At 35.5% G+C, this 11938-nt stretch overlaps 1 protein-coding gene across 1 annotated transcript in view; it reads left to right on the top strand.

Annotated features, from left to right (window-relative positions):
• Positions 1-11938, top strand: part of LOC111156795 (phosphatidylinositol-3,4,5-trisphosphate dependent Rac exchange factor 2) — a 186274-nt gene that overhangs the window by 12607 nt on the left and 161729 nt on the right. The window contains 3 exon segments of the mRNA XM_022517855.1: positions 2009-2109; positions 9411-9514; positions 10200-10249. Coding sequence (XP_022373563.1) covers positions 2009-2109; positions 9411-9514; positions 10200-10249 — 255 coding nt within the window.

Genomic DNA, 11938 nt, shown 5'->3' with positions numbered 1-11938 from the left:
AGCCATAGGTGTTGCTTTTGGTTTTGAAATAAATGGAAAAGTAATTTCCTGACACCTTCTATAGCTTGGCTTCTCTGAGCTCTGTGCAAAGTTGAAATCATTCTAAAATGTATCCATTACTTTATGTAAAAGTTCAAATGTTATATTTTTATAACATTTTATAATAAAATATTTTATTGTAAAATGTTTCTCTATTTAGTGTTCTCTTACTGATACCACATGGCCAAAAAAACAGAACCGAGCTGGTGCTCTCCTGTGTTATAAAATATCATCCTACTTATCTGTGATGTGGGGCTCCTCTCCCCACCCCAAAGTGATAAAAGATGTGGTTTATTCATCCTCCCTGGCCTTTCACAGCCACAGCAGATGGATGTGGTAGACAGTTCTGATGGGTGGTTTTGTGCTGGAATATTCCTTTTGGATGACAGTTTATTCTTTTTATAAGATTTTATTTATTTATTTGAGAGAGGAGAGTCAGAGAGAGAGAGCACAACAGGCTGGAGGGTTAAAGGGAGAAACAGATGTCCCAATGAGCAGGGAACCCAAAGTGGGGCTCAATTCTCAGACTCCAGGAACATGACCTGAGCCAAAGGCAGATGCTTAAGCGACTAAGCCACCCAGGTCCCCCCGCTCCCACCTCCCAGATGACATTTAAATACAAGAATGCATTTATTAAAAACCTTATTTATTTATTTTTAAAGGTTTTATTTATTATCTGAGAGGAGAGAGAGAGAGAGAGCACAAGCATCGGGAGGGGCAGAGGGAGAGGGAGAAGCAGACTCCCTGCCGAGCAGAGGGCTGGAAGCATGACTGATCCCAGGACCCCGAGATCATGACCTGAGCCAAAAACAACCAACTGAGCCACCCATGTGCCCCACTAAATAACTTCAAAATTTGAAAACAGTGTAGTAAAACTATTGGTGTGTACTAATTTTATATTGCTGTAGAATAAATAACAACACACCTAGTGCCTTGAAACAACACCTATTCATTAGCTCATCACCCTATACGTCAGAAAGAAGTTGAGGTGAGCAATGCTGGGCTGTCTGCTTAGGGTCTCACAAGGTCAAAATCAAGGCCTAAATCAAGGGCTGAGCTGCGGCTTGGCCTTATCTTAAGGGTCTGGGGAAAAATTCACTTGCAAGCACATTCAGGTAGTTGACAGAATTCAGTCCCCCGTGATTGTAAGAATAATTCCTTCTTCTGTGCTAGCTGTTGGCCAGGACCACTCTCAGAAGCTGCCTGTGTTCCTTGGTACATGGCCCCTCTGTCTTCAAAGGCAGCAGTGGCTCACTGAATCTTTCTTGTGCTTTTAATTTTTCTCTTAGTCTTGTGCCACCAGCCTAAGAAAACTCTCTGCTTCAAAGTGCTCAACTGACTGGATCAAGCTCACTTGAATAATTTACATATTTTGAGGTCAACTGACTTGGAATTTTAGTTTCGTATACAAAATTCATTCATACCACTACCTAGATTAGGATTTGGTTACAAAACCAAGGGATGGGATTCTTGATAGTGGGGTAAGAGGACATGTTTAGAATTCCATCTACCATATGGGGTGTGCAGATTTTTTGAGTTTGCCTTCTTAGAGTTCAAACACACTGGTTTTCTGTGCCTGGAAAGCCATATTCCAGTCTATCTCTTATATTAAGTCATTATTATTCTATTTTGTCTATCTTTAGGAACTTGTTATATTCTCTTTATAGTTAAAACTACTCTAAAATTTTCCCTTTGTGTTCATTAGAGGTCTCAGTAAGTTGAATAGGTATTATATATAGGGTTTAGGTAAACATGAATGAATAGACATGGGTTTTCTAGAATAGGGTAAAATTTAAATAATTTGGGGCTTTGCATATGTGAAAAAATGCAAGCTTAAATGCACTGCAAATACTTCTTTATATCTGAGACTCCTTCCAAGGCTGCTTGATGGAAGCAAGGTAGAAATAGTCTTCTTGGGGAGGCAGGGGTGAGAAAACCCTTTAACTGTTTCACTGGATTTCTATTGCAGTGAATTTGTGTCATGGCTCTTGGAAATTGGAGAGATTCACAGGCCTGAGGAAGGTGTACACTTAGGACAAGCATTATTAGAAAATGGAATCATCCACCATGGTAATTATTTTGTTAATTACTAAGTTATTCTCTTTGGCCACCAGTTGGAAGCATCTTGATTCCGTTAATCAATCTGGCTTAGAGTAAATGTCTACACTATAGGATGCTTATGTATTTTTAACATTTCAAGTACCTAATATATATAGAACTGCAGTTCTGGGAATTTTGTGGAGTATGGGTTTATGGTGATATATTTGCTAATTTTAATGTGAATGGCTACGAAACAGGCACAAATTAGAAGTACAGGTAAGTATTTACCTGGGATAGTGGAGGAAGACATGGCAAATTCTAATTGGAGTATTTGGGGCTGCATTATGAGGGAAAGGGCCTCATGTAAGGCATTGTAGAATGAGTAGAACTCTGACAGGGCAGAAGAGAAGGACGTCCTTCCCTGAGGCATGGGAGTGGGATAGCTCATGGTGGCCTCTTAGGAGCTAGGCAGACTCTCACGAGGCAAGACAGTCTACTTCACAGATGAATATACTGGAGAGGAAGGGTTGGATGGGAGAGGTAGGCACATCTGATCCTACAAGATCTTAATTCTCTGGCTGTAATATGTTGGGTTTATTCTGAAGGAGATGAGGAGATGATGGACACTTTTAAACAGAAAAGTGGCCAGAACATGGCTTTCAGAGTGCTTAGGTGCAGCAATGTGGAATATGGAGTGGAGACGTTGGAGACACTGTGGGGGAGCCCCGTCCATCAGGCAGCCCCCGCCTTTCCCTGTAGTAGGAGGATGATGGCTATGTTCTAGGGCGTGATGACAGTGGCCCATCTGGGAGACTTTGGTGAAGCTGAAGCAGCCTGTTTGAAAACTGTTGGCTGTGGGAGATGAGGAGTGAAGAGCAAGATCAGGTTACTGTGAGATTTCTGTCTGGTCAGGGATGACTATTCAGGAGAAGGAGCAGGGTGGGAGAGGATAAAGGGTTTTTGTCAGGTTTGTTATAAGACATCCACAGGGGAACACCCAGCAAGAGGTTGAAATTGTATGTGTAAAGCTCAGTGTATACAATCATGGGAATCATTTCAAGAGAGCACCAGTTTCCTGAGGAGATCAGTAACAAAGAAGAATGCAGTGATAATGGGACTGAGAAGTAAAGTGTGAAGAATTTCTAATGCAGAATGTGGGAGAGGAGAAAAAGAGGGAATTATGAATAAACATAGGTATTTGGCTAAGCTACTTCAGTGTTCTTTTTTTTTTTTCATTAGAGTGGGATGAAACTGAACTAGATTCTCCCAGTTTTTCCTCACCATCCTGGGTTCCCTGTGGATTCTTCCACCAAAATAGATCGCTAATCAGACCACTTCTGTCACTTCCAGGATCCCCACCTTCTTCTCAGTTACAACTTCTCCTTCCTTGCTCCTGCTTTTGTCCACCATCCCTATGACACAGCCTCCAGGAAATAGCTGGAGACCTTTTAAAACAAATGTAAGAGCAAAGCATTGTCCTGCTTATAATCATCTACTGGCATCCCATTAAACTCAAAGAAAAGTCTGGAACCTCTTCCTTACTATGGTCCAGATCTCTTACCATGGCCCACAAGGCCCCACATAATAGGGCTCCTGACTTCCTCTGTGAGTTGACAAATAATGTTGTACCCAGCTCATTACATTGTGGCCCCTGTGGTTTTCTGTCTCTTCCTTAAACACTCTGGAATGACTCTGCATTTAGGATCTTTGCTCTTGCAATTCTCATTCAACTATTATTTATTAATTCCTAGTATATACCAGGGACCTTTCTAGGTGCTGGAGGGACAGCAGTGAATGAAATGACAAGAGTCGCAGTATTCGTGACTCATGTCTTCAGTGACAGTCTTTTAGAATCTCATCCTATTACCATAAACTGTGTTTTTAATTTTTGAAATTTTCCTCATGAACTTAGCACTCTCTAAAATTATCATGCTATTTTATTTATTTATTATTTCTCTCTTTACTTCCCATATTGATTCTGGCCCCCCATCAAAATAGAAGTACTATAGGAACAGGATACCTGGAGTGCCCATCACATGTAGGTGCTCAAAAAATATTTGCTCAGTGAATGAATAAAGGAGTAATTATGTTGTTAGTAAATAGATGATAATAGTGATAAATTGTAGCTGATTTTGTTCTTGATTCTTTAGCACTGTGAAAACACACCACATGGCATCTAATGTGCTAAAACACATCATCCAAAAACTTATAAGTAAAAATGAAAAGATGTTGAGTTAGATGACTTTCCTCTTGGATGCATCTCTTTCCTTTCTTCTAACCCCAAGCCCAAATGTATATTTGAGTCAAGAAGGGAATATGTTGTGTTTTGTCCTGTAGTCTACTAAAGCTCAAGTAGGTGGACTATAGAGAGGTTTTACAAACAATCATAGACCTTCAGAAATCAGGTGGTTCCTTTCTCATTTAGGCTACATACTTCCAGGAACTATGTCTTAACAGTAGAGCAAAGAAGGGAAAATCTATTTATGAACTATTTGTTTATTCCTTTCCTTACCGACTCTTTCCTTCATTCTGTGTGTAAGATATTATGCTACCTAGCATAAAATTATCATGTTGTGGCCTTTATTTCTTATGGCCTAATAGTTTAAACCTATCTTTGTACCTTATTCATCAAGCAATTCTGGTGTTGACATATTTCCTTTCAGAAAGGTAGAAATCCATCAGGATGGGATAATTAACTTTTTGCTGAGAACACTGAGAAGGAAAACTGTATTGGTTAACAATAGCTGCTCTAACAAATTTAAACCTCAGTNAACTGTATTGGTTAACAATAGCTGCTCTAACAAATTTAAACCTCAGTACAGTGGCTTCAATTCTAGAAGCTATTTTATCTCTCAGGTAAAACCAGTCACTAGTGGAGGATGTTGGAGGCATCAGGGTTTTAGTCCTGGGATAGGCTCACCCTCCTTCAGTGCAAGGTACTTAACGGTCATTTTGAAGGAGTGTTGGAGTTTTTGGTTTGTTTGATTTAAATGGGCCTGTACACTCCATATTTTGCCTTACTTTTGTGTGCATGTCGTTAGCTGCAACTCAGTTCCATGGCCACTCCTTACTGCAAGAGAAACTTAGAAATGTAGTGTAGGTTCATGCCCAGGGAAAATAAAAGCTAAACCAATTTGGTAAACAACGATCCAATGTCTGCTGAGGTGTAGTTCTCAGGTCAATATAAAATCTATGGAATTATATTAAAGCCAGAGTAATCATTATATAAACTTGTCGATGTTTTATAGTGATATCAGCATATAATAGTCATAAAAATGACTTTTAACATTTCAGTAGAGGTTTTCGTAACTTCTGTTGTTAATTTGAGTGATTTCAAACTATTATGAATTAAAAATAAAAGAAAAAAGATTTTAAAGCTGTCAACAATTGATTCTGTTATTTAAATTATTTAAAAGAATATTTTAAAAATGTGACTTCTGGTACTTGTATGGGATTGCTTACTGTATTTAGAAAGACCTACATGCTAAGTTTGTTATGATATTTCCTTTTTGATATGAAGTACCTTGTAATAGATAAAAGTTAATTACAAAAATTGTATTTCCATAGCTGAGAAGAGTCAGGGCGTGGGGAAGAGGATGTCCTTTGAAGGGGATATTAGGTTATTTTCAAGCCCTATTTCTACTCTTGCTTTTGTATTTCATATAAGGTGACCTAAGAATTATATGAGAACTAGTCACTTATTTGCATAGTGCACTGGGTTCTGAAAACCAAAAACATAACTATTATGGGTGACATTATGCTGACTTACAGTGTCAAAACTGTTATGACTTTGCCTGAAATCATGAGTAGCTAGCCAAACATTTACAAGTCAATTGTAAGTTAGTACAAAGCAGAGTTTAAATAATATTTGTTAAGTATCTTCATGAATAGTCTTTTGGAGTCTGACCTGTTCTTCAGTTTGTAACTGCTGAAAGCATTTGAAGGAATCAGAGAGTTCCATGGAGAGAGAACCACCCTTATTTATTCTGTTAAGATGTTTCTCACTGTATTTTTACATTGCCTTCCTTTATTTATTTATTTTTTAAAAGATCGTATTTATTTATTTGAAAAAGAGAGAGGCAGTGAGAGAGGAAACACAAGCAGGGACAGTGGGAGAGGGAGACACAGGCTTCCTGCCAAGCAGGAAACCCGATGAGGGGCTTGATCCCAGGACGCTGGGATCATGACCTGCACCAAAGACAGATGCTTAATGACTGAGCCACACAGTCACCCCAGTTGCCTTCCTTTAAAAAGAAAAAAAAACAACAACAACAACAACAACATAAGATTTTTTCGGTAAGGGATATCAGAATGGGAGAATTTCAGTCCTAATCAACTTATCCTCCAACTTCAGACACCACTTTTCTCCAATACAATTTTGAAAAGGAAGTAAGAGATAAATTCTGGATCAAAATTTATTTTGAAATTTCAAATGCAAAAACCCTTTGATTTTTAGCTTATAAGAACTTAAATCTTTTTGAACAATGATATTTATAACCCGATTAACTCCTTTTCTGATAAAGCACTGACTACTCTCTATTAGTATCGTTCTATTTGTCAGTTTGATTTTAGTGTCCTGTACTATGATTGTATCAGGATTTGCTCAGTTGTAATGTCAGATTTGGCATACAGAATTTTTCTTGCTAAAAGTAATCACTTCTTTAAGTGCCCAAGATTAACTAGTACAGATTTCCCTGAACTAGGAGTAGGAGAACATATTATGCAATTTCACATTAATAATTTTACTTGAATGTAGAAATATGAGCCAAACATGCTAGTGTTATTGGTATGTGGCTCCAGTTGCATTTAATGAAAATAGAATGCCTAAAATAAAGTTGGATGAACCATCTGTTTTAAAGAGAGAAAACTTGAAGAGTTGACTGTTACTGCTGCCACTATTCACATTGCAAATATTGCTGAGAACTTCATAAAAGCAAAGCCTTGCTATACCAGGAATTACTGGGTTGAAACAGCGTATGTTTTCGATATGATATGCTGATACATTTTCTTGTCTGGGTCTACTATTTACATTATAAATGCTTATGCAATTCAGAGACCTCATTTATTATATCCAGTAGTGTGCTGAAGTTGGCTTATGCAAACTTGAGAGAGCTGGTAATTAAATTTCTTAGAAATCTGCAAGCTAGTTGTAAGACACAGCTATTATTAAAAATTATATGAAGAGATAGTACATAAATTATACTATAAACAAAGTTCATATATTATTAAAACTCATTACTTTCTAATTATTTTACTATATTTTATTGTTCTCTGGGTCCTTAGTGTTACTTATATCTATTATTTCTTTATGGAAATATGAAATAATAATGTATCACTGCTTGTCTAACTCGGTGTTCAGTGACTTTATTTTGGGAGCTTGAAATTGGCTGGTGTGGTAATATTTAATACCACAGAAATTGGTGAATACTATAGGTCAGCACTCCTACCCCACCATGTAGAAAGCCAGCTGTATCCCTAGTAATATCTCAATATTGCATAGCTGTTTAGAAGACAGTGTTAAGCAACCTTTCTCACATGACTTGTACTCTCAAGAGTTAATAAACCCATTTTTCACATTCAGGAATTTGAGGGAGTGCATTTGAGTGCAGCGCTATTCACCATTTTTTCCAAGGCAATAGATAAGAGTTCCAGATTAACCCAAGATGAATTATCAAAGTCTTGTAAGAGTTTGCCCTACAACTAAGCACTCCAATTTGAATAAGGATTTTAAACCACCATTTGTTTTATTGTGGCAAGAGACATTTGTGGCCAATGTTTCCTTGAATTTTGAAATATCAAGACAATCATTTATCTCAATGACTCTTAGGGGATAAAAATTAGAATAGGTAGATTGTAGAGAAGAAATAAGTGATTGGTCTTGAAACATGCCATAGGATTGCAAAATATTTCTTGCCATATTATTTTTCTTTCACACATGTTTTTTCTTTTTGGCTTGATCTGGAAAAAAGGAGATGCCAAAAGGCTGTGTTTTCTATCTTTCTTTGGCAGCCGTCCTGTGTCGATCTGATGGCTGCAAGCCATGCACATGGTTTGGGTAGGTTGGGGTAAAATAGCTGAAACTTCACATCCGTGTGTGTATGTGTGATAAGTCTTTTGGCTTTCTTCTGGATTCAACAAATGTAGTTCTTTTTTTTTTTTTTTTTTTTTTTTTTTTTTTTAAGATTTTGTGTATTTATGAGAGAGAAAGAGCACACGAGTGAGAGAGTGAGAGAGCATGAGCAGGGGGAAGGGCAGCAGGAGAAGCAGCTTCCCCACTGAGCAGGGAGCCCCATTTGGGCCTCCCTCCCAGGACCCTGTATCCATTACTTGAGCCGAAGGTAGACGCTCAATGTGCTGAGCCTCCTGGACACCCCTTATCAAATGGAGATCATGAAAATTAATTCTGACCACTTTTTCTCCCCCTTCAACATTTTAAATAAAAAGTAAAGGTCAAAGTCTTCTAGCTAATCATAAAAACAGAGCCCATTGCAACAAATTATCTCTTCTGCGAATGTTGCATTTCCTCTAAAGAAAACATTTAAATATAAACTCTTCAAGGTTTAATTTGTGGGTTTTTTCCCCTCCACAATCATTTTTTGGTTAAAAGTGTCTGTAACATACTTTTCCTGGAAATCAAAAGAAAATGAGAGGAATTTAAATAGGAGTCTTTATGAATATGAAACTCTTGTCTCAAGGACAAAAGCAAAGGATTCTCATTTCTACTAAGGGCAAAAAATATTAAGTGACATGTGAGAAAAGCATTTCTCAGTTTCAGAAAACTGTTGAAATTTTGGAATAAGTTGCATATTGAAATTATATAGTCTACTCCAGAGATGTAAACACAGAATAAATGGTCAAGATTGGTGTATGGGTGGTCTTGGCCTGATTGCTGTGGGATAAAACAGATAAATACTAAAATTTACTTCTAGGACTGAGAATTGAATTATAACTCATTAGTTAGATTATCTGCTCTTTGAAGGACACTTTTCGCTCAACTTTGTGGCACTGTGAAGAAATAGAAAACACAACTTTGTATATTTATATAAATAAAATAATACACTGTACATACCCTTGTACTGTGCTAACCCAGTATTACAATCTCAACTTATTTCTTTAATCATTATATGGAAATCATAAAAGTATTATATAACAAAATCCTAACATGAATCCTATCAGAATACTGAATTAGTATTACTGTGTTAGGGAAACAAAAGTTTTTGGTAAAACTACATGTTTTAGCATTTGGGAATATGTATTTTATAAATTTATTTGTTTTTGTTTGCCAATTTTTAGATTGTCGATATTTTAGCATATTGTTTCTGTGTTCTTAGTTACTGATAAACATCAGTTCAAGCCAGAGCAGATGTTATATAGATTCCGCTATGATGATGGAACATTTTATCCAAGAAATGAAATGCAGGACGTGATTTCGAAGGTAACAGCCTCTCCCAGAACCTTTTATCAATAGCAGAATTCATGTTGTCATACTGCACCAAGACAAAATGCTGTTGAGAGACTTAAAAAAAAAATTCTAGTATAGAAAATGGCATTCATAAGCAAGCCTCTCAGTCTTTTCTTGCTATTTAAAGAATTCTAGGGTTAGATCATTTTTTTCATTCTCTTGTGTAGTTCTCGATGGAACTAATGAAATTGCATCCTCAGATTATATCCACTGAAAAGTATGTCACATGTGGCAACAAGTGGCCATTATACGCGAATAAATTTTAAAAAAAGATATATAAAATGTATGTAACATCAGTTTTCTTTGCACACTTGATGAGATTTATACTGACATAAAAGGAACACAGTGTGAAGTGTTGCTGCATAGATTTATTTTCTGCTAATACTTTGGAATTCTACATTTTAAGAAAAATAATTTAACTCTTTGTATATATGTATATGTCATATATATATGACAAATTCAAAGTACAATTTAATCCTGTTTTTAATTATTTAAGTTACATTGTTTTTCTGATGTAATGCAGTAGTTGAATAACTTTTAAATTGGTAGAGATTATATAATGATTCCAGAATGTTGACAGTGGATTTGTCTCAAAATTTCATTGGTCTGAACTTTGAATGATCCTCCTTGTTTTTGACGTATTTTTATTTTATAATAGGGAGTGAGATTATATTGCCGTCTTCATAGTCTGTTTACTCCAGTGATAAGGTAAGTCTGGTTTCTAAGTTCTGGGCAACTTACGTGGCAATATTTGTATTGCATATTAGGTACTTATTATTCAGCTGGAACCTCTTGGTTTATTTTATTGTTTTATTTTATTATTTCACTTATTCTATAAATGGAAATTTTACTTTTAAAGATTATTTTAAGTAATAATTGACCTGAAAATATTTCTAAATTTTCTGAGACTCTAATTATGCATTTTTTTCCACTTTTTTATTCTAATTTCTAAAATTATTAGTCATTAATTCATACTAAATTATAGAATTGATAATGAAATAATCCACATTCAGTTAATATTTAGTAAATAATAGTTCACTGGGAGAGAATTTGAAAATACTATTTACTATAAATACTACTCTGATTACTGGATGATTTCCTTTCTCAGTAAATTGTGTAATCAATTCTTGGATATGTATTTTTATAATATGCCTAATAGTCTTTTATCCAAAGGAAAGATTTTGTACTTGAAAATTCAGAATTACTTTGGAGTTAATAAGTAAAACAGTATAATTGTATTCTCTACCAATTTTTTCCTTCTGAAAAGATATGCCCTTTTTTTGAAGTGGAATCATAATTAATTTTCAGTTTACCTCTGTAGAAAGACAGTAGAAAACTCAGTTTTGTGTTATGATAACTAATTGAAGTGATGTATTTTTATAAAATTTACACTGATATAAACTGATAGAATGTAGTATGATGTTACACTAATTTCAGATGGCCAGCTATCATTCAAGTTTATTGACTGAAACTTCATATTCAGGACAAAAAAAAAATGGATGTACTATTTCCAAAAGGAATAAAAATCTTTTTTTCAGTCATGGCTATAGAATCCAAATGTTTGATGTGCTGTGTTTCTATTTTTCATTCTGGTTTCCAATTTCAAGGAAACTCAGAACTTAGGGAAAAAAAAATCCCAAAGTGGCTGTTTAAGTGTATTGGAATGCTCACTAATATTTTATAGAGAACACAGTGCAGATCCTGGAGGAAGAAAGAAAATTTACCCATCACTCCTGAAATTGCCCTGTCCACTTTCACAAACAGACTTCCTAAAGTGAAAAGAAGTGAAAATGAAGCTATATTTATAGATTCCCTACTAGATTTCTAGCATAGCCTCCCTGAAAATATTTTGGATAATCTAACACTAAAAGATGGTTACTTCATTCAATAGTAAGTTGGTACTTAAATCTGTTTTTTCTGCTAAACTCATAAAAACGATCATGGTTACAGTTTTCATGTTACCTGTGTATATGTAGATTTTGTATGTGAGAAAATGTGCTCTGAAAATATATTTTAGCCATATGGGATTTCTTATCAAGAAGATTACATTCCATAAGAGCTGATAATAAGGGATTATTCTTTGGCTAGAAATGACAATTGTTTATGAGTTGTCAAGGAAAAATTTATGGGAAAAAACCATATAACAGATGGAATGTATGATAGTCATGCTTTTAATATGTGTGAACTCAGCTTACAAAATGAAAAATTACTTGGGTGAAGAATTCACTAACCCACGTGTGTTTTGTAATATACTGACTATACTTTTCCTTCTTATTGGTGCTTATGGAAACCAAGATGAAATGGGCAGTGAGGTATCAGAAACGTGGAAATAGATTTAAAAAGATATAATCAATTAATTAATTAATTTTTAAAAATTAAAAAAAAAGAGAATCTGCT

The sequence above is a fragment of the Enhydra lutris genome, unplaced genomic scaffold (assembly GCF_002288905.1).
Source record: "Enhydra lutris kenyoni isolate GAN:26980312 unplaced genomic scaffold, ASM228890v2 scaffoldscaffold49, whole genome shotgun sequence".
NCBI lineage: Eukaryota > Metazoa > Chordata > Mammalia > Carnivora > Mustelidae > Enhydra > Enhydra lutris.
Note: the sequence above shows the minus strand (reverse complement) of the source record. Positions and strands in the feature narration are given on the sequence as shown.